Source organism: Bufo gargarizans, chromosome 7 (genome assembly GCF_014858855.1).
Source record: "Bufo gargarizans isolate SCDJY-AF-19 chromosome 7, ASM1485885v1, whole genome shotgun sequence".
NCBI classification, from domain to species: Eukaryota; Metazoa; Chordata; class Amphibia; order Anura; family Bufonidae; genus Bufo; species Bufo gargarizans.
Genome location: NC_058086.1, coordinates 17,683,478 through 17,711,222, shown reverse-complemented (window position 1 = coordinate 17,711,222; position 27,745 = coordinate 17,683,478). Strand labels below are relative to the sequence as shown.

Sequence of the window (27,745 nt, the reverse complement as noted above, 5' to 3'; positions counted from 1 at the left end):
CCGCCTTTTATGTAAATTAACATAAGAGAGTCATTTATTTATTTTTACACAATAAAAGCACACAGAGCTATGGGGACTGGGTATTGCGGATGTGCTAGCGGCCATCTAGCAACCCATGTCCTCAGCTCTATACACAAAATCCAGGTGACAGGTTCCCTTTAAGGGCGAGTTTGCATTACCGTTAGAAATTCCATTATAGTGTTCTGTTATAACAGAGTTATAACGGAATATAACGGAATCTTAGGACGGAATGCAAAATGGAAGCCTTTAAGAGGCATTCAGTTTTGATCCATCCTAAAACATGTCTATTGTGGGGATTCGCTCTGGTAGACAGGGTGTGCCGACGCAGTACAGAGGCAAATTACCAGTTCTTAAATCAATCTTCCGTGTTTATTCACACATACAGCAAAAACAAACGTCACTTTGCAGTCTTGGTGTTAGTTCACACACAATAAAAAGTCCACATAGCAAAAAAAATCACCTTGTTGGCAGTTCTGCCTCCAGCAGTCCATAGCAGGCTTTTACGGGGCCCGTTTCCCTTACAGACGGGTCTCAGCCCTCCATCACGGCACAAGCATCAGATCTCAGCACACACCTCCTGAGCTCCACTGCCAGACTGAGGTAATCCCCCTCACCTGGCAGTGCTGGCTGGTTTTTAGGCCTGGCAAAACACAGCCTGGAACATGGGGTGTAGTCACCCACCCAGCACCTTGACTACTCCCAGTAAGAGCTGTCCCGGATCAGCTATACAGCCACACTAAGTATTAAGGTGTCAAACAGCAACTGCTGCTGACACATAAAAAACGGCTGTTACTCCACCGAGGCCAGGAACCTCATTGACACGTACCTATCATCCTCGATGATTCCTTGTACCTTCTTACACTATGTAATAACGGTTACTTTTTGTTTCGTTATACATGATGGGAAAAAAAGTCCTTACGGAACCGATATTTGTGCCCATAGACATGTATTAGGATGAAGCAAAACGGAATGCCTCTTAAAGGGTACCGTTTTGCATGCCATCCTAAAATTCTGTTATATCTCTGTTATAACAGAACACTATAACGGAATTTCTAACGGTAATGTGAACCCCCCTAAACAGATTGATTACTAGAAGTATTTAAAAACTGACTGCCCTGTGATCATTGCTTTATCTCACATATCTCAATTTGTGCCATACACATCCAAAGGTTAAACTGCACCACTGATTTTTGCTGTTACCATAGTCTATGAGGGCAGTGTTGGGCTCCAGCCCTTGGACCCCTTGTATACAAGTAAAACGGAAATACTGCAGCACTCCATGCAGTATTCCCACTTGTGCCATATACATCTGTAAACTTCTTTTTTAGAAGCAGAACGTGTATAAATCTTTATTTTTGTATAGAAACACATATGTACCATTCACTAAATAAAAACATGTTAAAAACAAATCAAGTATATACCGCATACTGGGCCTTATTCTTCCCAAAATGATGGAATGTTCCATAAAGTAAAAGTCCAACTTATCCACATGGTCACTTTGATTCATTATCTCCATAGCCATCACATCATTTTCCTATTGAGGACTCTACAGAAGACTCTTGAAGCTCTCCACTCTCTCTTGGTACAGACGATGGAATGACTTGGCCAAGGCTCGAAATGGTTGATCAAAGTTTTCCAGCTCCTTCTGCAATAGATGAATAGTCTGATGTAAGGCACAATCACTGTGTGGAAGGGCAATTCAGCACACATCTTATAGGTTATGCCAGCAATCCAAGGCAAGGATCCACAGTGTGTTCACACCCAAGGAAATCCACCACTGTGAAAGGAAGGGTCCAGCGTGCTTAATAAAATCTAATGATTTATTTCGATATTTGCATAAAAAACACATCTTCAGAAGCAATTACCTGAAGCCTTTTGACTGACTAGCGGTTTTAAGTCAAGGGCTATATGGCGACGTGTCGTGTGACACTCATGTCGCGCGATATTTATTGTAAATATTGTCTATGGTGTTGCACTGGGACATGCTGCGACTGGGACACAACAGTCACAAAAAATCCATCCAAGTTGGATTTTGTGAGACTGTTGCTTTGCAGTTGCAGTGCGATACCATAGACCAATGGTGGGCAAACTTTTTTGTCAACTGAGCCAAATATCGCTAAAACCACGATTAAAATTTCTTTTTAGAGCCACATTTTTAAAACCTAAAATATATAGGAAGGAAGTGCATGCTGAAGTGAAGCCCGCATCATGGACCCATTCACTTCAATGGGTCCAGGATCCGGGATATGAGTGCTACAGAGTGCTTCCGTGGTGCTTCTGGCTGTGCCTCCGCCCCGCAAAAAAGTAGTGCATGCTGAAGTGAATGGGTCCATGATGCGGGCTGCACACGGCCGTGTGCAGCCCGCATCATGGAACCATTCACTTCAGCATGTGTTACTTTTTTGCAGTGCGGGCATCATTTTTTACCTTTATTAAACTTGTCTGCAGACATTACTTTTGCTGTTTAAACACATGCCAAGTTAATGCTGATGCCAAATAATTGACTCACCTGTAGAAGGAGGTACACTGACTCTGAAAGGAGGTACACCGACTCTGAAAGGAGGTACACCGACTCTGAAAAGAGGTACACCGACTCTGAAAAGAGGTACACCGACTCTGAAAAGAGGTACACCGACTCTGAAAAGAGGTACACCGACTCTGAAAAGAGGTACACCGACTCTGAAAAGAGGTACACCGACTCTGAAAAGAGGTACACTGACTCTGACTTGTAGCCTGCAGCGGTGTTCTATCTCTGGCAGATTTCACTGCCCGGGAAGTTTTCAATACCCCTCGTCACTTCCTCCTCGTTCCGACGTCTACTCTGGAAGGAGGTGCGTACTGCCGGCCCTACTGTGATGCGCGTGCGCTAATACTAGTTAGCGAACACGCCCTCTCTCTCTTCGATTCCTCTGTAGTGCAGGATGGTTCGCCGTGGGAAAGAGCCGCATTGAAGGGTCTAAAGAGCAGCTTGTGGCTCGCGAGCCGCACTTTGCCGACCACTGCCATAGACTATCAGTACAATAAATGTTGCGAGACATAAATGTTGTGCGGCGCATGTCGCAATGTAGTTGTACCCTTTTTGCTGTGCGGCTAATTGTCACGCATGTAGACCTAGCCTAATCATATGATTAGGACCACTAGTCGGTCAAAACGCGTCAGCGACTGCTCTGAAGATGTGTTTTTAATGCAAATATAGGAATAAAGCATTTGATTTTCTGAAGCACGCTGGACCCTTCCTTTCACTGTGGTGGATTTCCTTGGGTGTATAAGCTGTATTGTGTGTATGCTGGATACAGCAGTGGGTCCCAGAACAAGAATAGCAGCTATAACAGTCAATGACATTGATGAGAGTTGGTATCGCTGTTAGATTTTCGGTTGTATTTTCTCTAAAATAGCCAAGACGGTTCAGTCTCTAAATATATTGTAAGTCAATGGGGGACACGAAAGAAAACTGATCCGCCACCATTGAGTTACATTGTGAGTCATGACGAATCCGTCTTGCTCCGCACCACATGGCGGACAGAAAAACGCTGCTTACAGCAACCAAATAGAACGGAATGCATTCTGGTGAATTCCGTTTAGTTCAATTCAGTTTTGTCCCCATTGACAATGAATAGGGACAAAACGGAAGTGTTTTCCCCCGCTATTGAGATCCTATGACGGATCTCAATAGCGGAAAGGGAAATCGCAGATGTGAAAGTAGCCTTACATGTAATTTTCTGCTGCTCCATGTTCAGTCATAATTAGTTAGGTATATTTTTTGCATTTGCAGATCACTGTACCAGAGCGGGAGTCTCACTGTGTCCTGGCAATGAATATGGAATACAGCTGGAGGTGACGACTCTACCACAAGTCAGGGACATGGTGGCCACAGTGTCAGGATCAGATGGACCTGCGCTTTAGCAAGAGGCAGATTCCGAGCTCGGTCTCTGCACTCACCCACCGGACTTCCTGCAGTCAGATGTACTCACTAAAGAAGTGAGTTTCCTGCTGCATCAAAGGCAGATTCTAGGCTTGGTCTCTGCAATAACCACCGGACTTGACAATCACTGGACTTTCCACAGACAGATGTATTCACAAAAGACGTGAGGCAAAGATCCCAGGCTCTGTCTCTGCATTCACCACTGAACTTGTCATCCACTGGACTTTCCGCAGTCAGATGTACTCACCGAAGAAGTGAGTTCCTGTCATGGGTAATGGGGGAGGGGATAACACCAAATGACACACAGAAGGAATAGACCCGAGCTTAGGCCTCAAAGCTAAGGGAGAGGGATGGTGACGTCCTAGGAATCCCTAGACTTCTCCCTGACTCCTGCCAGTATGAGTAGACCCTGAAGGTGGAAATACTCATACACCGGAACCTAGGCCCTGAAGACCCTGGAAGTCCCTTGGAATGGTGGCAGGGAATGAGACAATTGGTTCCTTCCCGGATGAAGGAACCAGTGTCTGCCTGTGGCCTAGACAACAACACACACAAGCGAACAACAAAATGCAAGACAAAATGCACTTAGCTTAAAGCAGAATGGAGGAGCAGGAGATTCAAAGGAACAACACACCAGCTCAACCCACTCCAGCAGCAAATATCAACCGCATCGTAAGCAGTGTGAGTCAGAACTAAATAGGGCCTGAATAATGACTACAAGCTGCACCTGACAAGAGGTGTGGTCATTACCAAACACAACACTGAAAGGACAGAACAGAGAGAGACTGTCAGATACGCTCATGGGCTGCCAGTCTCTCTGATCTTCTCACCTCTGTCATGGGAGGGACCGTGACAGTTCCCTGCTGCATCAAAAGGCAGATTCCAGCCTTTTGTCTCTGCAGAAGTCAACGCACTTGACTATTACAATTGATTTCAAGAAAAAAAAATCTACCATCCTTGTCACGTGCCATCGTTTTCCTCCACCGCCTAGGGGAAGGGCAGTCCTTCAGCCATGGTTTCCTAGAGGTTTTCTCCAGTGTTTTTTTTTCTCTCTCCCGAGTGCTGAAGGCCCGACTCTTCAAAAGCCCATCATCAACAGGGCCACATTTAAGAACAGTGCCCTGACTTCTAATGAGAATATCAACTGTACATTTCATACCTTGCAGTTAATAAAGAAGTCAGTGTATATTAATTAGTGGCGTGTCTGAGCCTCTTTATGAATCAACATAGTCAGACCCTTGCTGATCAGATAGTGATGGCCTTTCTTGGTTTTACAGCTCAGCTTATTTTTTTTATCCCCTACCTACAGGATAGATGATAAGTATCTGATCGGTGGGGACTGATGGATGCTCCATGATCTTTGGGGAAATTGAATGGTAGGTCAACTATGTTCCCTTCTGCTTCATTCAATGTCTATGGAACTCAGCTATCTCCAGCAGTCCCATAAAGAGTGAACAAAGTAGCTATATGCACGCTCAACCTGCCAGTTCATTCATAAAGGGACACAGGATCCAGTTCTCGTGATCAACGGTGGTCTCAGATATTCTGTGCATAGGGTAAAGTTGTGGTCAATGGTGTACCTCCAAAAGACGCAGACCACACAGCTGCTATGGGGGTCTAGCGCTGCACCCACTGGAGTCCCGACTAGCGCTTCTATGTTGTCTCACTGCTGGGTGCTGGGCTGGCCAATCAGTATTAGCAGTGCTTGCAGAGCCTGCTGCCGATTGGCTTTCCTAGCGCCCAGCAGAGACACTTTAATGTTCTGTGCCACGGGAGTCGGGATTTAATTCCTCTGCAAGCAACTTGCAAATGACATTGTAGAGGATGATGAGAGTGACTTCTGCGGAAGCGATGACTTTAGGTGAGAAGTGACTGTACTGTTAGCAATATGTGTTTTGGGTGTGAAGTGAACCCCTCATTTTCAGTGCTGAATCCGCAGTTCTGAAGCAGAGTTCTACTCTCCCAGCTCTGCAGATGACCCTGAATCTTCACCCTCTCAGTCGCTGACACAGTGTAACGCTGCCATGCCCTGCTCTGTGCACTCAGGTACAGTAAGTGTCTCTGTGTCAGCTTCAGGCACTGATGTAGAGACACATTGTTTGTCCTGCTTTAGACTGCAGCTTAGCTCCGTAAGGGCATTACTATGATCAGTGTTGGACTGTGGTGCCTAGGGTCCACCAGTAAAATTTCATTTGGGGGACACACTGTACGGATACATTCAAATATTACAGCAAGGTGCTACCAGATCATTGAATATGGGGGTCCCTGTAACTTAGAGAAGGTAGGTCCTGGGGAAAAGAGGACACTGGTAGCTTTCCTCTATACCTAGAAGTCATCTCAGCTCTGATCGTGTCTATAATAATAAACTGGGGAGTTTAGTTAAAAATCTATCAGGTTTTTATAAGAACATAGGCTGGTTGAGGTGCTGTACATTGAATATATGTCTGTAGTGCAGTGAGTCTACAGTGTTATGTGCCACTTGTGCAGGGGGTGGGAGACTAGGGAGTACTGCAGCCTCCTCGCAGCTTAGGCTACTTTCACACTAGCGTTCGATCGGATCCGTTCTGAACAGATCCGCTCATATTAATGCAGACGGCGGCTCCGTTCAGAACGGATCCGTCTGCATTATAACTTAGAAAAATTTTCTAAGTGTGAAAGTAGCCTGAGCGGATCCGTTCAGACTTTGCATTGAAAGTCAATGGGGGACGGATCCGCTTGAAGATTGAGCCATATGGTGTCATCTTCAAGCGGATCCGTCCCCATTGACTTACATTGTAAGTCGGAACGGATCCGCTCGCCTCCGCACGGCCAGGCGGACACCCGAACGCTGCGTTCAGGTATCCGCTCACTGAGCGGAGCGGAGGCTGAGCGCTGGCAGGCGGATGCATTCTCAGTGGATCCGCCTCCACTGAGAATGCATTAGGGCCAGACGGCTGCGTTCAGGGCCGCTTGTGAGCCCCTTCAAACGGAGCTCACGAGCGGACACCTGAACGCAGGTGTGAAAGGAGCCTTACCATGCACACTGCTGTCCACTGTGCAGTGGCTGTGCTTGGTATTGCAGCTCAGCCCCATTCACTTGAATGGAAATAAGCTGTGGCTAGGCCATATGACCGATGAATGTAGAGTCACCGGCCTAGGAGGAGGCTGCAGCACTCGGGTGCTGACTGGTAGGGGTACTGGCAGTCGGACATCCACCAATAACATATCAATGACCTATCTTATACATTTTTGTAAAAAAGTAGTCATGTTTTTTTCTAATCCTGTCAACACCTCCTACAAAGCCTTCCTTGTAGGACAGTGCTGGAGACAGGCAGACGTCTTGTATCACACACACAGTTAGGACTCATTTGTATTTCCGTTATCTGCTTTATACACAGGTTGTAATTACCGCTGAGGTCTCAAAATACTCCAGCCCATGGCTCGCTGCCCACTCTTCAGCCTGGATCTTCTCCACTACTCTACGGCCAGTGAGGTCTGTCTTATTTCCCACCAGAACTCCTGACAGGATGACAAATAATGAATTCAAATTAGAAGATGATGAAAGGGAGAGATTTATAAAACTAGCATAAGGGAAAATTGGAGAATGTTGATAACAACCAATTAGATTACAGCTCTTACTTCTAAAGGAGTCTTTTGGAAAATTAGAGTTGTAACCCGATTGACAGCTGCCTTTTCCCTTGCACTAGTTTTGTTTTTTTATCTTGATTTTCCAAATTGTACAATAAATTATCTGAGAAATCACCTATTGAGTGCCAGTTTTACCTACCGGGTAAGTAAGGGCTTGTGGTCTTCGATTTTACTCGTTGTAACCACTTTGCACAGTTACTAAACGAAATCTCGCTTGTGACATCAAATATCAAGCAGAAGGCACCAGGCTGATCCCACTGAGAAGAGAATAGTGACGCTCATTGAGGAGGCCATACATAAGTCAACTCCACCTCTTTGAAGGTGCAAAACAACAATTAAGACAAAAAAATATAGAACTTTTAAGGATTGTCTGGGTTCAAGAGGAAACTGGACAACAAAGGGTTATCGACCTATGACGAAGAATAGATTACTTACCTGACAGATCCCACACTGACGCTCCGCTTCTCACAGCGGAGCTCTGTTTTGCCTGCATCAGTGACGTCATGTCAACAGCACATGACTGCTGCAGCCAATCACTGGCCTCTTCAGTGCACCACAGAGGCCAGTGGCTGCAGCAGTCATGTGTTGACATGACGTCATCACTGCAGCCAGGAAAACAAAGCCCTCCAGAAAGAATTGGAGGTGCAGGATCTGTCAGGTAAGGCTACTTTTACACTAGCGGCAGGACGGATCCGTCAGGCTGTTCACCCTGTCGGATCCGTCCTGCCGCTATTTCGCCGTGCCACCGATCCGTCCCCATTGACTATAATAGGGACAGGGGCGGAGCCCTGGCGCAGCACGGCAGTGCACGGCGAGAGGCCGCCGGACTAAAAGTACTGCATGTCTGACTTTTTAGTCCGGCGGCCTCTCACCGCGCACTGCTGTGCTGCGCCAGAGGTGAACAGCCTGTCGGATCCATCCTGCCGCTAGTGTGAAAGTACCCTAAACATTAAAGGGGTTGTCTCACTTCATCAAATGGCATTTATCATGTAGATAAAGTTAATACAAGGCACTTACTAATGTATTGTGATTGTCTATATTGCCTCCTATGCTGTCTTGATACATTTGCCTATGCACACTCCTATGGTCACGGCCATCAGAGAGACCAGCGCCTTTCACTATAGTGTGCAAGCACGACCACCACTGCTGGATTACGGGAAAGTCGTAACCCCTGGAAACAAGCCATGTATAATGTGATGGAAAAATTAATCAAGCCAGCAAAAAAGGAGGTAATTAGCTGCAGGTTTTTGCTGTTTGAAACAGCTGAGACCCGCCGGCCATGACACCCGCTGCACGTGTGAGCGGGCGCCATGTTTGCCAATCCTGATTTGCTGTTGATTGGGATCACTGCCTTGCAAGAAGGTGAACCTCCATCCAAGTTTTCCTCAAGAATGGCACTGTATTTACTGCCATCCATCCAGTTCATGCAGGTGAAAAGCAATCGCACCCCATGATGTTGCCACTACCAAGCTTCACTGTGGGAATGGTGTTCTTTTGGTGATGGGAAGTGTTGGGTTTGAACCACACATAATGAATCCTAAAAAGTTCAATTTTATTATCATCTGACCAGAGAACCATCTTCATTGTGTTTGGTTTGTCTGCCACATGCTGTTTGGTGAACAATGATCATATTTTCTTAGGTTTGTCTTTAAAAGGGAACCTGTCACTACACTATGCTGCCCTCAGTGAAGGAAGCAGTTTTTTTTCCTGGCCATTGTTACTTACAACCCCCACAATGTGGATTGTACAGCTTATAGTGGTCCAATGGACAGATCCTTCCATCTCCTCTGTGGAGTCTACAGCCTATAGTTGTCCTATGGACAGATACTTCCATCTCCTCTATGGGGTCCTATGGACAGATACTTCCATCTCGTCTGTGGGGTGTAAGGCTTATAGTGGTCCTATGGACAGATACTTCCATCTCGTCTGTGGGGTGTATGGCTTATAGTGGTCCTATGGACAGATACTTCCATCTCCTCTGTGGGGTGTATGGCTTATAGTTTTTACATAATTCAGACCCTAACATATGTAGAGGCACTTAGGAGCATTTATTTACAGTTGGTCTAAGACTATTAATTGCCTTCTTTTAACATATGTTATATTTCCCATAAAACGTAACTTTTAATATTGTCATTAATATTACGCTTTAACCATTAGAGTTGTGTTAAAACTCTCGGTTCCCTGACTCTCCTCTCTAATTGCCACATATAAATTGCAAGTTCTTGCTGACATATAGGCTTCACTTCTGTCTCTAAAAAGTCTCCCTCAAACGCTGCCCCCCCCCCCCCCCCGACATGTTTCGCCAGCTGTTCTGGCGTCTTCAGGGGATTGGGCAGAACAGCTGGCAAAACATGTCAGGGGGCAGCATTTGAGGGAGACTTTTTAGAGACAGAAGTGAAGCCTATATGTCAGCAAGAACTTTCAATTTATATGTGGTAGTTAGAGAGGAAAGTAAGAGAAGTTTTGGAGCTAGCGCGCAGCTACCGATCTCCCACCACAAATCATGCTGCAGTTGACAATACACATTAATAAGGCGACACAACTGAGTTTTAACACAACTTTGATGGACAAAGCGTAATATTAGTGACAATATTAAAAGTTAAGTTTTATGGAAAATATAACATATGTTAAAAGAAGGCAATTAATAGTCTTAGACTAACTGTAAATAAATACAGCTTATAGTGGTCCTATGGATAGATACTCCCATCTCCTCTGTGGAGAGTATGGCTCATAGTGTTCATAAGGACAGATACTTCCATCTCCTCTGTGGGGTGTATGGCTTATAGTGGTCCTATGGACAGATACTTCCATCTCGTCTGTGGGGTGTATGGCTTATAGTGGTCCTATGGACAGATACTCCCATCTCCTCTGTGGAGTGTACGGCTTATAGTGGTCCTATGGACATATACTTCCATCTCCTCTGTGGAGAGTATGGCTCATAGTGGTCCTACGCAGATATACTTCTGTGGAGTGTACAGCTCATAGTGGTCCTATGGACAGATACTTCCATCTCCTCTGTGGAGTGTATGGCTTATGGTGGTCCTATGGACAGATACTTCCATCTCCTCTGTGGAGAGTATGGCTCATAGTGGTCCTACGCAGATATACTTCTGTGGAGTGTACAGCTCATAGTGGTCCTATGGACAGATACTTCCATCTCCTCTGTGGAGTGTATGGCTTATGGTGGTCAAATGGACAGATACTTCCTTCTCCTTTGTGGCTCTTTGGAGCTCCTTCAGTGTTATCCTTAGTGTCTGTGTTGAATCTCCTATAAATGCCCTCCTTGCTCGGTCTGAGAGTTTCGGTGGGCACCTTCTCCTGTCAGGTCTGGAAATGTGTAATTTTATTATAGTGGATCTAATGGTGCTTCGTGGGATGTTCCAGCTTTGTGATTTTTTTATATTTTTTTTTTTATAACCCAACCCTGTTTTATACTCCTCCACAACATTGTCTCCGACTTGAATGGAGAGCTCCTTGGGCCTTTCAGAAGACTGGTATTTATATTCACATGATGTGACACTTTGCACACAGGAGTACCTTATTTGACTTTGGAAGTTAATTGGTTGGACCAGTCCGTTTGTAGGGGTTTCATAGCAAAGCTCTCGCAACTTTTCAGTTTTTATTTCTTTTTTAAACAAAGTACTTTTGTCAGGTCTATTACATAAAAATCTACAAAATGTAAAAAACCAGGCAAAACACCCAGCAGGGAGAATACTCAAGTAAGGCGCTGCATTACAGTTTCCAGAAAGCAGTCACTTAGTACATTCTTGACATTTACCGGTTTTGAACCTTTTTTTTTACCGTTTTTTGTGCCACTTTGAAAATCAGCAAATAACAAGTATTATAATTAAAGTGAAAAAGACTTACCAATACCTCTGTCATCTCATTAAACATTGCCTTCCCCGGAGAATCACAAAGAAAGAGCTCCTACAAGTGAAGAATACAAAGTGAACCATAGTACAGCTGAGTGGATTAAAATATGTTTTTTTGAAGCTTTCTGGTAATTAGATAAGATCTACTTAAAGCACATATGAGAGAAGCGAGTGATAGCGGAGGGGCCGCTGAAACAATCGCTACTACAAACAGTACAAGATCAGCTTTTAATCACTTGTTTAAAGGGATTGTCTGGGTTTATTAAATATGATTCAAAAATAACTCACCTGTTAAATCCACCACTGGTGGTCTCTGCCAGTCAGTGTTTACTTGTTCTGCAGCGATGACATCATGTATGCTCATGTGACCACTGCAACCAATCCCTGGCCTCAGTGTTCTTTGCAAGCACCATAGCCGGGGATAGTGATTGGATGTTACAGTCATGTGGATGTATGGCATATCATTACTGCAGCAATGTATGAAAAGACCACCGGAGTGGCTGTATTGGAGTAGCAGGGGAATTTAACAGGTCAGTAATGTATATTTTTTGTACTATCACACTGCCTCCTGGGCTGGCAAATCTGGAGGGTGGTCTCTCACACCATGTGTACAGGGGAAATGATCATTGTCAATTTCCTTTGTATACTCAAACAGAAGCTGGTTCAAAAGCCTGGCTTTAAAGGGAATTTGTCACCAGGATATTTCTGTCTGTGGAGCTGTGTAGGACTTGGGGTCCATTCACACGTCCTCCGTGTTTTGCGGATCAAACACCGGGCCGGCACCCCAATACAAATGCCTATTCTTGTTCGCAGCTTCAGACAGGAATAGGACATGTTCTATTTTTTTGCGGACCCGAAGTTTAGGGCCGTGGACCGGAAATACGGATGCAGACAGCACACAGTGTGCTTTCCGCATCTTTTCCGTCCCCATTGAAAATGAATGGGTCGCACCCGTTCCGCACCCAAAGTGCGGACGTGTGAATGGACCCTTATTGTGAGGCGAGCTGTAGTTTTTAGATACCATTTTGGGTTAAATAAGACTTTTTGATTATCTTTTATTCCATTTCTTTTTAGGGAGGGTGAAGTGAAAATGGTGATTCAGCCATTTTGGATTTTTTTTCCGTTACGGTGTTCACTGGGCTTGATAAATACTTACAATGTAGCCAGTGATTGGCTGAATAGCATAACGAGCCATGTTGAGAAGAGTAGCAGGAAGTGGTGCAAAACAGGAACGGCAATGTAGGGATATCGGTGAAATTAATAGAAGAGGTTTGTTTTTTAACCATTCCCAGGCCATGGAACAGTGTTTTGAGGGACTGAGCTGTTCATTGGTCACATGGCCTAGGCGTTCATGGAGCACCGCAGCCTTTTCCTACAGCTCATCTTTGGGGATCTGGGGAATTGGACATCAATCTCATGCTGATGACCTCTCCTGAGGCTGATCCCTATCAGGGGGCATCTGAACGGTAAGACTGTTCCATACATTTAGCCATATTTCAAGCATCTGTTTGTGGCGCTTTATATTTTATATAAATTAACAGTAAAAGTTATATTTTAAGCTCTCCCAAATTCTCCATTGTTCATGTATATTATATCAATACTTTATTTGTTGCACAGTAATACTTTTCATGGGATAACCCTCAGCATTTTTGAATGATGGGGTCAGTAATACAGTACATGGATAAGAGTTCCCACATTCCCATCTTCTAACTGCACAACTGCCTTCTGAAATACTGCAGAGACGGAACCACCATGAAGACACTGAGTAAACACAATGTTGTTCTGATGTGGATTTGATATAATCGTGCATTTGCTTATTTGTCGGGATTTCTTGGTTAGCAGGAGCTGCCCGGGTCTCCATTGTGCTGATGAATTGAACTTGTCTCAGATCCCCCTGATTAATTGACTTGTTTTCCGAGTGTTAAGGATTAGCTGTCCTGCACAAGAACTGAGCACTCACCACATTTAGGAATGATTTATCTCACACTTTTGCAAGAAAGCTAGGTTTTCATGTGCCAATGATTTATGTAGATGTAAGCAAGTGTAACTATGCTTTGAGACCCCATACAATTTCCCCTTTTCTGTAGCTGTCTGTCACTATATCATTCTTATGTATGATGCTAAACTTAAAGGGGATGTCTGGTTTCTGGAGGGAACCGGACAACACAGGCGATCCACCTGCAATAAAGAATAGATCGTTACTTACTTGACAGATCCCACACCTCTCGCCCCGGTTCTCCCGACAGGGCTCTGTTTATCTGGCTGCAGTGGTGACATCACTTCGACAACCTGCGACTGTTGCAGCCAATCACTGGCCTTAGCAGTGCCCTGGAAGAACCAGAGGAACGGCACAGGATCTGTTGGGTAAGTAACAATCTATTCTTAATTGCAGGTGTATCAAATTTGAGGTCTGGCTTTCTCTTGAAACCAAACAACCTCTTTAATGCTACATCTACGATCTGTGCATCAAGGGACACAATATATCACAGGGTTTCTTGAACTTTTTCTACTTGAGCCTCGCCGGCCAATGTATGGTTAAGTCGGGGTCTTATCAGCAAACAAATATTACCATGCAGTGCCCATATTACCCCAGAAGTGCCAACCAAATCCTATTGTACAGTGCACATAACAGCCGCTAGCAGCACCAAATACCACCGCGCAGGACAGAACACAGCTCCTCAGTGTCACCAAACACCACGGTGCATCACAAAATACCTTTCCGGCTGCGCCCATAACTGAAGCAGGATTAGGCTCATGTCATACAACGCAGGAGAATAAAAAAGAGCAGACATATTACCAGATCCACTCACTCTTCTTGGCTGTATCTGGGAGGATATTTTGGCTCTTAGCCACTAGTACAGGGTATACAGTATCTACCCTTCAGGTATGGGGGTCTGATGCAGCAGGGTGTGTAGAGACACATGGCCGATAATGGACATCTGACACCAGACAGAGCTAGGGAATGAATGTTGAGTTCATAGGGGAAAGTTATAAAGATAGTGCAGGAACTGTGCCCTTCAATATATAGTAAAGATGAGATCCTGCTCCCTGTTCCTGTTAGGCTGCTCAGCCATGACTGCGTCATTACTATATATTGCAGAGCAGAGTTTTTGCTCCACTGTGGATAGTAATGGAGCCATAGTAAATTAGATAAACAGGCAGGCTGAACAGCACAACAGCATGTCTCGTCAGTGCAATAGGAACCCAGCAGCGGCCAGCAGTTTAATGAGGCTTTGCCCCCTCATTAATCCCCTAAGTAGCTGTAGAAGGTAACCCATACTAATAACATTCTAGGATAGGTTGCTGGAGGACATTATTATACTATTCCTTGAAAACTCATTTATCTTATGACCACACTCTGACTTAAAAGGGATTCTGTCACCAGAATTAACCCTATTAAACTAGCTGACATTAGCGATGTGCTAATGTCAGCTAAACCTAACTAGTCTATTCCTACTTTTATCTTTGCCCCCTTTAGCATATTATAAATGTTTGATTTCTGGCGTAATTAGCCTCTAGGAAGGGGGGGCGTTGTTCCTGTTCCTAGAGGCTCCGTTCTCCCACCTTTGTCGCCTCCCTCCAAATCCTGATTGACAGGGCCAGGCAGTGCTCGCATCTGTCTGCCAGCCCTGTGCTCTGGTGAAATCTTGCGTGGTTCAGCATTCGGGGCAGGCGCGGTGAGGGAAAGACACTCGCAGGCTGCCAGCTTTCTCACCGCGCCTGTGCCGAATACCGACCGCCGCAAGATTTCACCAGAGCACAGGGTTAGTAGACGGATGCGAGCGCTGCCTGGCCCTGTCAATCAGGACTTGCAGGGAGGCGACAAAGGTGGGAGAACGGAGCCTCTAGGAGTAGGAATAACGCCTCCCCCTGCTCCTAGAGGCGAATTAGCATATTATAAATAAAAGATAAAAGTAGGAATAGACTAGTTAGGGTTAGCTGACATTAGCACATCGCTAATGTCAGCTAGCTTAATAGGGTTAAATCTGGTGACAGAATCCCTTTAAAGAGGCTGCTTGATTTAGGGAGTCAGAGTGCGGTCATCTGGTACAACTGAAGGAACAGAGACTGATAATTCCGGAAAAAAGCGATTGGTAAGAAAATTAACTACACAGCTATTTACCAGATGGACACTACAAGTGGTGGAAAAGATAAATGCTTCTTTAAATGAAGCTTGCTAATATAGAAGAATAGGTTTACGACTACACTGTAGCATGCCATCCAACATACCATCCTATCATGTGTAAATGATGCCTTGGCAGGAACATCACAATTCAACAGGCAAGTCATCGTACAGCATGAGCATTTTTGGAAATCATCCAATTGCCCTTTTTGCTCAACTAGGGAAAACACTCATACTTCAGCCATTTTCAGACATCCTTATTAAAAATCTTCTTCTGCGAGACAATTACAAAAGTAGTGCATGCCGTTACACACGATGGTCATGGAAGCACTGTGTAAAAAAAAAACGGTTTGAGTGATGTCCTAGTGGTTCCCTGGTTTTCACCCTTTAAACCCTGTATAGGGATATGGCCTTTGCTGCAGGGGAGCCACCAGACTGCTACCTCTTGGAATAGTCCCAGGGTAGTTAGCAGTTGACCCAGGGGGTGGGGGTGGGGCAGAGACACCGGTTGCAAAGCACCAAGGATTCAGACAATACACATAGTCAGAATCACGCTGAGGTCAGGCAGGCAGAGTACATGTAAATCCACGAAAACAGTCCAAAGACCAGGGCAGGCACAGCATCTCAATCCAAGCAATAGGCAGAAGAGGAACACAGGTAGACGAATAGACCAGGGGAAACAGGCACAGGTCAGGTCAGAAGACACACAGACTCGGGAGTCATGTAGAGCATGGTCCACAGTCAGAGAAACGGATTATAGGTCACATGATCCAGCAGACAAGAAAGACCATACAGAACCGGTAGCTCTGACAAGGCGTGGGGCACACAACACAGAATATATAGTAAGGATGATGAGCTCATTAGACAAGCAGGTGCACACAGAAACCACAGTGCATTAACCCTTGCAGTGCTGCAGAGAATACCAGAATACAGAAACAAAGGATGGATACATCCTAGCAATGCTGCAGGAGGAGGGGTGTGATAGCGGGCACGGACCACCAATGTAACACATATGTACCCTGGGTTTCCCTGTACAGACCCTTGGTTTGTGAAGTAAAATGGAGATGTGAATAGCAGTCGCACCATTTACTTCTACGGGTCCGTGTGCAGCCTGTTGTACACACCAATCTGAATTACATTGGTGTGACAAAAACCCAGATGCAGGAAATTCTCTATATGCTCACCACACTGTCACCTGTATCCGGAATCTGCACCGTTTTCGTTATGACATCCATGATGGTTGTCTGTTGAGAAAAGAAATAACAGTGAGCCACAGCAGGCTGTGAAAATGGTTCTGGTGCCTACATTATAATCTGAAAATATACAATCCCATTACTTGCACTTTAATTTCTGAGGATAGTCGACAAATAAACATGAGGTTTTAGAGGAGCCGTCACCTCTCCTGACTGCATTCTCCATGGAACAGCAACCATGGAGCATCTTTGCATAAAACTCTATGGGGCAGATTCACTACTAGCGGTGCAGCTCACTACTAGCGGTGCAGCTCACTACTAGCGGTGCAGCTCACTACTAGCGGTGCAGCTCACTACTAGCGGTGCAGCTCACTACTAGCGGTGCAGATTACTAATTGCGGTGCAGCTCACTCATAGCGGTGCAGCTCACTCATAGCGGTGCAGCTCACTCATAGCGGTGCAGCTCACTCATAGCGGTGCAGCTCACTCATAGCGGTGCAGCTCACTCATAGCGGTGCAGCTCACTCATAGCGGTGCAGCTCACTCATAGCGGTGCAGCTCACTCATAGCGGTGCAGTTCACTAATAGCGGTGCAGCTCACTCATAGCGGTGCAGCTCACCAATAGCGGTGCAGCTCACTCATAGCGGTGCAGCTCACTCATAGCGGTGCAGTTCACTCATAGCGGTGCAGCTCACTAATAGCGGTGCAGTTCGCACTGTCTAAGAATATGAATCCCAGTCTTAAAATTAGACAAGTTTATTATTGTGGCCCACGAACCTTTAGAAATCATGTTCTAAATCCTGCACCCGATTCTGTCTGTGCACCAAAAATCTGTCCGCCTGCCAAAATTTTTGTCCTGGCACCTATAAGTTGGTGTAGTTTTACTGTAAAACTGAGCGTAAATTTTGGTGCATTTTTTTTTTATGCAGAGAAGGTGCAATAAGGCCACGCTCATCTCCTGCAAAGCCATGCCCCTTGTTGAACGAGGCAGGAAAAGAATAGAAAAGTGTGCAAAACTGATTGTAAAGATTATGCAAAGCATATTTTTTGGAGTAAAACTTTTCAATAAAATGAAAACTGGGTATGATCATTCTCTTCTTTAAAAGGGGTTCTCCGGGCTTTTAATATTGATGACCTATCCTCAGGATAGGTTATCAATATCAAATCAGTGAGGGTGCTAGGTGTTGGACCCACGCGATCAGCCGTATGAAGGGAAGGTGCACGCAGTACGTGCATGCTGTCTCCCTACTCTCTTCCTGCTCGACATAGGAATAGCAGCAGTGAGCAGGAAGAGAGAAGGGAGACAGTACGCACGCACTGCGCGCACCTTCCCTTCATAGAGCCGATCAGTGGCGATGCCGGGTGTCGGACCTCACTTATCTGATATTGGTGACCTATCCTGAGGATAGGTCAGCAAAATTAAAAGCCCGGAGAACCCCTTTAGGCTCCATTTCACACGTCCGCAATTCTGTTCTGCATTTTGCGGAACGGAATTGCCGACCCATTCATTTCTATGGGGCTACACGATGTGCTGTCCGGATCCGTAAATGCGGATCCGCACTTTCGTTCCCGAAAAAAAAAAAAAAAAAAACATGTCCTATTCTGGTCCGCAATTGCGGACAAGATTAGGCTTTTTCTATCACATTGCCGGTGTCCGTGTTTTGCGGTCCCGCCGATCCGCAAAACACATACAGATGTGTGAATGGACCCTTTAAGAAATGCATCTGTACGGAGTCTGTTACAGACACCCCTGATAGGACAGTGCGAGAATGTATAGGGGGGCACCACTTGCTAGTAATACTTAGTGTTTCTTCAGTAAATTGAGTAAAATCCTACAAACTGACTTACATTTGAGGCTTAAATAAGAGCGGTCACCTCTGACATGTTGCATTCCCCTTGTAACAACAATTCTAAAGACTCTATTTTCATGGCTCTATATAGATATCAGTATAAGCACACCTAATTTATGACGAGGCGTATGCCACCTGTCTACGATAAATCTGCCCCAAAGTGTTTCTGTCTTGTAGGAAAAAACCCTCAGGATCGGTCAGCCCGCCATTGATCAGACATTTAAAGGGGTTGTCCGGGCTTTTAATATTGATGCCATAGACAGCAGCGTTGAACAGGAAGAGAGAAGAGAGGCGGCATGTGCACCATCTCCCCATACAGTTGATCGTCGGGGGTGGCGGGTGTCAGACCCCCACCCATCTGATATTGATGACCTATTCTAAGGATAGGTCATCAATATTAAAAGCCCGGACAATATTAATATCAGCATTCTGATAATAGATCATTAGGATTTTCATATTTACGTTGGGTTGGGCTAATTAATTTGTCTGACAAATGTGAAAGAAACATTATTACATTTAAGTGTCTGCTTCTAGAAAAGTTTGGCATCAATATGGAGGCACTACAGCTTACACAGGGGTTATCATCCAGCTTTCTCAGGCTCCTGGATGGTAAATGCTCCAGGACTAGGCACAATTTCCATTAAAGGCCCTAAGAAAGTATATGTCAGTTTTGGTAACTGCTGTGGTCATACTGTACCATGCTATAGTTCTTTGTGAAGTGGCTTCCATCACTACGAAACAGCTGGATTAGCGTGCTCTTCCCAACAGTGGTGTCACCTATATAGAAGCAAGCATAAAACGGTCATAATGTACTACTGTATATGACAAAATAATAGATAAACTAACCAAGAGACCCAATGAGAAGACAAGCATACAGCACAATCCAACAAAGATTCAGCCATTTCCTACTGTGCACCGAGCACTGTGTTCTTTGTCCACTTTCCCAATTATTTTTTTTAATTGTCCTAATGCATCTAAAATGACAAATGAAAGAACTTCGCGATAGGTCTTCATGAAAGATTTCCAATCATTTTGCATCTACAAATTTCTATGCAGATGCTGAGCATCTCCATGGTAACAGACTACAAAACCACTTATAAGTCGAAATCTGCAGTCATGCTTCCTTATAACTTTTCCTACATATTGTTAATTTACATTCCATAGGTTAGCAGAAGGTGAGGCGGAGAAATGAGCATGACCGGAGAGTCAGACTACACAAGCACTGTTGAATCCACAGGAAATGTCATCAATATCACAACCCCCGCTGATCAGCTGTTTGGGGAAGCTGTGGTGCTCACCAGTGCTCTGGTGAATGCGGTGGCCTCCCGGGCGCTTACCAAGCACAGCACCGTACATTATGTAGTGGCAGTGCTTGGTATTACAGCTCAGCTACATTGACTTGAATGGGACTGAGCTGCACCTAGGCCATGTGACTAGAGATGAGCGAACTTCTGTTTTAAGTTTGGCGTCTAAAGTTCAGCTTCCGGTTAGCGGAGAATCCCGATCTGGATCCGGATATGGATTCCGACTTCCGTTGTGGTCCGTGGTAGCGGAATCAATAATGGCCGATTATTGATTCCGCTACCACGGACCACAACGGAAGTCGGAATCCATATCCGGATCCAGATCGGGATTCTCCGCTAACCGGAAGCCGAACTTTAGACGCCGAACTTAAAACAGAAGTTCGCTCATCTCTACATGTGACCTATGAACGTTACGTCACTGGCCTAGGAAGAGGTTGCGGTGCTTACCGAACGCCCGGTCTTTTCTAACAGCTGATTGTAGCAGATCCCTGATATTGATGACCTATCCTGAGGATAGGTCCAACTGCTGGCACCCTCAGCGATTCCAAGAATGGAGGTTAGTGATGAAAGCGGTAGCGTGCATGTCGGTCCCCATTCATTTTTATGGGACTAACACAGCACTGTCTACATCAGTCCTATAGAAGTGAACTTACACCACTGCTGACTACTGGACACAAATGGCTGACTTCTTTCCAGAAGATGATGGTCTGTCATTGGTCTGCTAAATGATCACTTCTTGAGAAATGTCATTGAGCAATCTTTGTGACCAACTTTAGACTAAGGTGTATGGGTACCTTTGCTTTAGATGCATTGGAATAAAAAAAAACAAAATCTATTGTACATTATAGTTTTTAAATAATCCACCTAGGCAGGTTTCTCTGGAGAGCTCTTTGATATTGAAAGCTGGGCAAAGGGAAATACTTTTTAAATAATTTTTTTTTACTGTTCCTGCTTTCCACAGAGCTCAATGAGCGCTGTGTATACAGATAAGCGTATATCAAAATAAAATAAAAGTTCTCTGATACGTTGCCTATCAATGGCGCTGCAAGTCCCAAAGTGAAGTGGGTTCTGTTCACATAATCAGTCAGTTTGCTCTCAATCCTACAGCGATATCCTGCTTTACTTGAAACCCCAATCCTCACATAGGCAAAGGTACAATTCCGTAAGCCAAAGGATTTCTTGGTTCCAAGTCACTTTCTGTGAAAGCCAAATTAGCGCAAAATAGTGAAGGACCACCAACCAAAATGATATAAAAAGGATTATACCCACAAGCGTACTGTAGCAAATAAATGCGCATATCACAAAACCATATCAGTCCTCCTCAATTCACCTGACCTAGGTTTCGCTTTATCAGGGACGCGTATATACCCGTACCAGTTTTCACACTATCTGGCAGAAGACAAGTGCTAGGCTGACACTGACCTTTTCTGCAGCTTACTTCGCTTTGCTGTATAGACTGGGGCAGAGTCAGCAGAGGGTGTATTCAATGATAGCTCTACTGTATTGTTGGAGGCTTATATAAGGAAGGGAATCAACACTATACACACAGATAAGTGTGTGTGCGGGGTGCTGTATTCCATCACTTCTTGGAGAATGTAATAGTCTATGAGGATCTCAGTACCGGAGAAAAACGCCTCTGTCTTGTCCCCATCCATTGTCAATGGGGACACAACGGAACTGAACAGAACGGGATGCAAGCTGCGGTTTTCTTTCTGTCATTGGGATGCGGAGCAAAATGGATTCGGCATGACCCACAATGCAAGTCAATGGGGACGGATCTGTTTTCTCTGACACAACAGAAAACGGATTTCAATGGTGTTCATGACAAGTCATGGCTATGTTAGCGTTTTGGTGTCCGTCTGATGAAAATAAGCCAAACGGATCCGTCCTGGCACACAATGTAAGTCAATGGGGACGGTTTTCACTGACACAATAGAAAACGGATCCGGCTTGGCTATGTTTAAGACGGATTCGGCTTGGCTATGTTAAAGATAATACAAACGGATCCGTTCTGAACGGATTAATGTGGTTGTATTATCTGAACGGATCCGTCTGTGCAGATCCACGACGGATCCGCACCAAACACGAGTGTGAAAGTAGCCTAAAATGTCTGCTGAATGCGGGGTCTTCACATGTGTCTTAGCTCCTGAATCCACCAAAAAAGCTCCTATCCACAGTAAAATGAAGCAGGCCCAGGGTGGAGGAGAAACTGAAAGCATTTCTCATATTACCGTATATTCTAGCCGGTACACCCACCTTCATGTAAATGCTAATCTTCAGAAGGCAGAAAAGTACTTTGGAGCGATGTCAGGTGTATTAAACTAACTCCTGGGAGTGATGAGGCGCTATGTGGGAACAGTGAGAGACAAGCGTGGGAATGGGCCCAGTAAGACTGTCACTTGAGCTAACTGCACAGATTGAGAAAATCCAATCCCACTACCAAGCTGCACTTCGAAAACTGTAAAGCACATTTGGAAAAATAAGCTGTTAAGCAACATATTACATATTGCAAACAAGGGCTACTTTCACACTAGCGTTTTTACTGGATCCGGCAGGGTTCAGCAAAAACGCTTCCGTTACTGAAAATACAACCATCTGCATCCGTTGTGAACGGATCCGGTTGTATTATCTTTAACACAGCCAAGACGGATCCGTTTTCTATGGCAGATTGTGTCAGAGAAAACGGATCCGTCCCCATTGACTTGTATTGTGAGTCATGACGGATCCGTCTTGCTCCGCATTCAAGGATGGAAAGCAAAGTTTGCTCTCCGGTATGAGAATGGAACGGAATGCAGAGGAGCACTCCCTTCTGCTCAGTTACGTTTACTCCCCATTGACAATGAATGGGGACAAAACGGAAGCGGTTTTTTTCTCCGGTATTAAGACCCTATGAGGGATCTCAATACCGGAAAATATTAACTCTAATGTGAAAGTAGCCTGTTACTATATACAGTATATATATATATATCCTGCTCAAACAAAGTACATCCTCAATTCTTTGGTTTTATGTGTCAGGCATAATAAAAATAAAAAATAAAACACCTCAGGTCCTTATAAAGTCTTAAAAATTAGTTTGATAAATTCAAGCTCCGATTATTTAAAGGGGTTGTCTAACTTCAGCAAATGGCATTAATTACATAGACAAAGTTAAAGAGGGCCGGTCATCACTCCTGACATGCCTGGTTTATTAGCTTCATGCATTCCCTATGTAATAACAATTCTGGAGCATCTATTCTTATGTCTCTATGTTGTGCCGTTCCTTTCTTATTTCTACTAGAGGTTATGAATTAATTGCCATTAGCCTTCAGTAAGGGTACAGAGGGGTGGTAACCAGTTGGGGGGGGGGGGGGGGGGGTGTACCTGCACAGTCTGAAAATGGCAGCACTGATTGGATAGAGTGAATCTGTGCAGGGACCCCCCCAACTGGTTACCTACCCTCTATACCCTTACTGAAGGCTACAATTAATTCATAACTTCTAGTAGTAATAATAATAAAGGAACGGCACAACATAGAGACATAAGAATAGATGCTCCAGAATTGTTATTACACGGGGAATGCATGAAGTTAATAAAACAGGCATGTCCGGAACGGTGAAAGGTCATCTTTAAGGATGATTATTGAAATTTCCAGATTTTTTTTTTCTGGCAATAATGTATTTTTCTGTTGAATTGTAGTTGTCGGGACACCTAAACAACATATAAATTAAATACGAACGAAATACATATAAATTATTTAGATAAAAAGACTGGGCACACCTGAGGAAATTGGTCACTCTATTTATTGATTAGGCTAAAAACATATGACTAGTAGGAAGGAAATAATATGCTCGGTTTGTGCTTGGGTGGACAGGTATGTATTGGGCAGTAATATATAAAGATACAGTATATACCACCACTATAGGCTACACAATAGACAGGGTATACAATATATTCGATCAGTTGACCTCCTATAAATAAGATAAAATTAGACCATCAATAAAAACTGGTAGTAAATATAGCAGCATGCAGCATATGGGGCAGCATAAATATGAAGATCCAAATAGCAGCGGAAGTGTCTAGAAGGCAGCTTGAAATAATGTCTCCAATGGGGAGGAATCGGGTGACACAGAATATATCAATAGCGGCTGATTGCCGTAAAAAGTCGCAAGTAAGTTCATGATTATGTATCCATTGCGATCATCAGTTCATATACCCAAACCCCGAAAACGCATCTGGTCAGACCCCCTATTTAAATGTGAGTGCACCACAGACAATTAATACAAGACCAAGTGCCGAAAAAACTGACTTTGAAACTCCGCGGGAGAAGGTGGAGGTGAGCTGGAGCCTGGACTTGAATTGGCTGGCCCACGTGCAACAACCCACCGACGCGGTCAAGGAACAGCCTGCAAGACAAGGGGAAAGCATCCCATTAGAGTCTACAGGACGGCAGAGGTCTTCAGCAACTGGTAAGACCGTTCTGAACTTAGAGTGATTATTAATTGCATTATCTATCTCTAGCGGGACGCCGCTGCGCTCAGCTCAAGCATCGTGACCCTAGATGCACTTGCGGTTTTGGTACTGACTGCAATATTCCATGGTGGATACAACGGAGCTTGTCTGTTGAATTGGGTATATGAACTGATGATTGCAATGGATACATAATCATGAACTTACTTGCGACTTTTTACGGCAATCAGCCGCTATTGATATATTCTGTGTCACCCGATTCCTCCCCATTGGAGACATTATTTCAAGCTGCCTTCTAGACACTTCCGCTGCTATTTGGATCTTCATATTTATGCTGCCCCATATGCTGCATGCTGCTATATTTACTACCAGTTTTTATTGATGGTCTAATTTTATCTTATTTATAGGAGGTCAACTGATCGAATATATTGTATACCGTGTCTATTGTGTAGCCTATAGTGGTGGTATATACTGTATCTTATATATTTACTGCCCAATACATACCTGTCCACCCAAGCACAAACCGAGCATATTATTTCCTTCCTACTAGTCATATGTTTTTAGCCTAATCAATAAATAGAGTGACCAATTTCCTCAGGTGTGCCCAGTCTTTGTATCTATATATTTGTTCTCAACTAGTAGTAGGGTGATACTACTTGACCGTGAGCACCCTGGTTGGTGACTAGCAGCCCTGTGCGTCCTACTATTTCATAATTTCACATATAAATTATTGATTAACTTTTATTGCCATGTATTTTTAAATCATTTTATTTTTGGCATGAAAAAATGAAAAAAAGCTATTCTATTATTGTTTTTTGCACTTTAAATTTACAACATTCACAGTGTGGCATAACTAGTGCATTACTTTTATTGTATGGGTGAACATGATAATTGTGATACCAAATAGGTGTAGTTCTGTCAGGTTTTTTGCCCAATAGTAGTATCTCATGCGAAAACCATTCTTTTTTTTATGTTGTTGCATTCCAAGAGTCATGTTTGTGATAATGTTGCCGTATACGGGCTTGTCTTTTGCGGGACGAGATGTGGATTCATTAGTACCATTTTGGCTTACAAGGGACTTACTGATTTACATATTTTTTTTGTTGGGGGAGGGGGATAGGAACAATTTCATTATCTTTTGCCTTTCTCATTTTTTTCACGTTGGTTACGGTGTGGTGTAAATAAAATGTTATCTTTATTAAGTGGTTGTGGCGAACATAAAGTGATACCATAGGGGTTGTGTGCGTTTTTTTTTTTTTTAATGAAAAATATACTTGTTTAGGCTTCGTTTACATCACCGTTCAGCCTTTCCGTTCTCCTGCTCCGTTTAGAAGCAGGAGAACGGAAAGGACGGATAAGCACATAACTGACGCCAAACTGAGTCAAACGGAGCCTTAAGGAACCCATAGACTATAATGGGGTCTGTTATGTTTGCGCTCAGAAGATGATTTTTAAGCGGGGACAAAAGTTGTGCATGCAGGACTTTTGTCTCCGCTTAAAAATCATCTTCTGAGCGGAAACATAACAGACCCCATTATAGTCTACAGGGTCCAAAGGGCTCAGTTTGGCGTCAGTTATGTGCTTATCCGTCCTTTCCGTTCTCCTGCCCCTAAACGGAGCAGGAGAACGGAAAGGCTGAACGGTGTTGTGAACGAAGCCTTATATAAATATTTTATTTATATAAACTTTATTAACCTTTATTTTTTTTTATCTCAATGGGACATGCAGTGCATTTTACTCTATCACTGTAACAGGCTGCCTATTAGGCCAAGTCTGCTGCACAGTTTAATAGACAGACAGTCATGACCTAGGGGCCTTTGTTAGGCTCCTGACTGCCATGGCAACACATCAATGCCCCGCTTGGGGCCATTGGTGATAGGGAGCCTCAGTGTAACTGCCTAGATACCATCGTCGCTTACAGGCTACACAGTGCTGGGCTCCCGCGGTGACCTGGAGCGCTGTGTCAGGGACTGATTTAGCTTTCCAGAAGAGAAAAATATTATTTTTTTCACTTGGTACTAAAAGAGTCAATTAATCAAATTAGTTCGATCTATTGCACAGCCCTACATAAAACACAGCACCACTGTTGTCCAAGTGGTTGTGTCTGGTACTGCAGCTTGGCCCCAGCAGACAGCCACATGCACAGAGATAGCCTTGGGTTTAGTTTGCTTTTTCTCCATTATTCCCATAAAGACTGAATGGAGAGGCAGAGTGCATGCTTGACCTCCACTCCATTCATTCAATGGACTTGGGACCACCATTCTTGTGAGTGTCCAGCAGTCGGACCCCTACCAAACACATTTATTTCCCATCCTGTGTTTACAGGGGATTATATCTCGAGACAACCTCTTCCAGCCAAATAAAAATTTGTGGCAGTGGGCGTAGAGGGGCTTAAAAACATAAAGAAAGGATATACATGCACACCGATCCCCCTCCTGCTTCACCAGTCCCCGTTGCTCTCTACTTCTTATTCCTGCTCAACATAAAGGACCTGATATTGTTGATGGCCACGTTTTATAGTCACCATAGGCAGAGGTCTGGATGAATATTACTCCAGCAGAGATGATGACTCCATTAAAGGCGCTTACCAAAATCCACATTTGAAAGACCTATCCTCAAGATTGGTCATTAATATCAGACAGGTGGGGGTCCGAAGCCCAGCACCCCCACCAATTAGATGTTCCCTTTAAAGGACCCTGGGACGTGTCAGACACCACAGACTTAAAAGGGATTATCCCTAATTAATACTGATAACTAGAGATGAGCAAATAAATAAAAAACAATCGATTTGCTGATTTTTTTCAGGAAAAATATATTTGCGGCGAATTACGTTAAATAAAACGGCTATTTCCTGGCTGCCGAGTGCCTTTATAGTGGTGTAGAACACTGTGCCTTGTAGTAACACACATAGGGAGTGTGCTTTGGTACTGAAATAATACTGGGAGTCAGTATGACATGCAGATGACAGGAGTCGCTCTTAGAATCACTGCACACTTCACTTATTAGGGCAGTCACGGGCCTAAAACTGACCAAATAACTCGAGTATGAACTTAGCCTTACAGGTCGAGGTTCGCTCCAAGAAGAAGCGCACTCCTTTTACACCGTTGCCAGCTGATTCCACATAGATGTCTACAGAAGCTGTTCTATTAAAACGCATATACACGTAGAGCCCCCCAGACAGAGCCCCCCCAGACAGTAGTAAGTTTGTGTTGACGTCACTGATTCATTTGCCCTTCCTCTGATCCGTCAGAACAATAACCCACAAAAAAGGATCCCATCTGTTGAGCATCCGCCTTCACTCGGTCAGCATTTTCTCAATAATCCATCAGTATTGATAATGCCCAAAAATAGATATGACACGTGAATGGAATATTTGCATGTCTTCT

At 44.2% G+C, this 27,745-nt stretch overlaps 1 protein-coding gene across 1 annotated transcript in view; it reads right to left on the bottom strand.

Annotated features, from left to right (window-relative positions):
* Positions 1 to 769: 769 nt before the first annotated feature.
* Positions 770 to 27,745, bottom strand: part of IFT27 (intraflagellar transport 27) — a 46,458-nt gene continuing 19,482 nt past the window's right edge. The window contains exons 2-7 of the mRNA XM_044301596.1: positions 19,307 to 19,386; positions 16,750 to 16,809; positions 11,438 to 11,497; positions 7,710 to 7,827; positions 7,332 to 7,441; positions 770 to 1,666 (exon numbers count right to left, since the gene is read on the bottom strand). Of these exons, the coding sequence (XP_044157531.1) occupies positions 1,568 to 1,666; positions 7,332 to 7,441; positions 7,710 to 7,827; positions 11,438 to 11,497; positions 16,750 to 16,809; positions 19,307 to 19,386 (527 nt within the window). The 3' untranslated portion in view covers positions 770 to 1,567. The remainder of the gene's footprint in view (positions 1,667 to 7,331; positions 7,442 to 7,709; positions 7,828 to 11,437; positions 11,498 to 16,749; positions 16,810 to 19,306; positions 19,387 to 27,745) is intronic.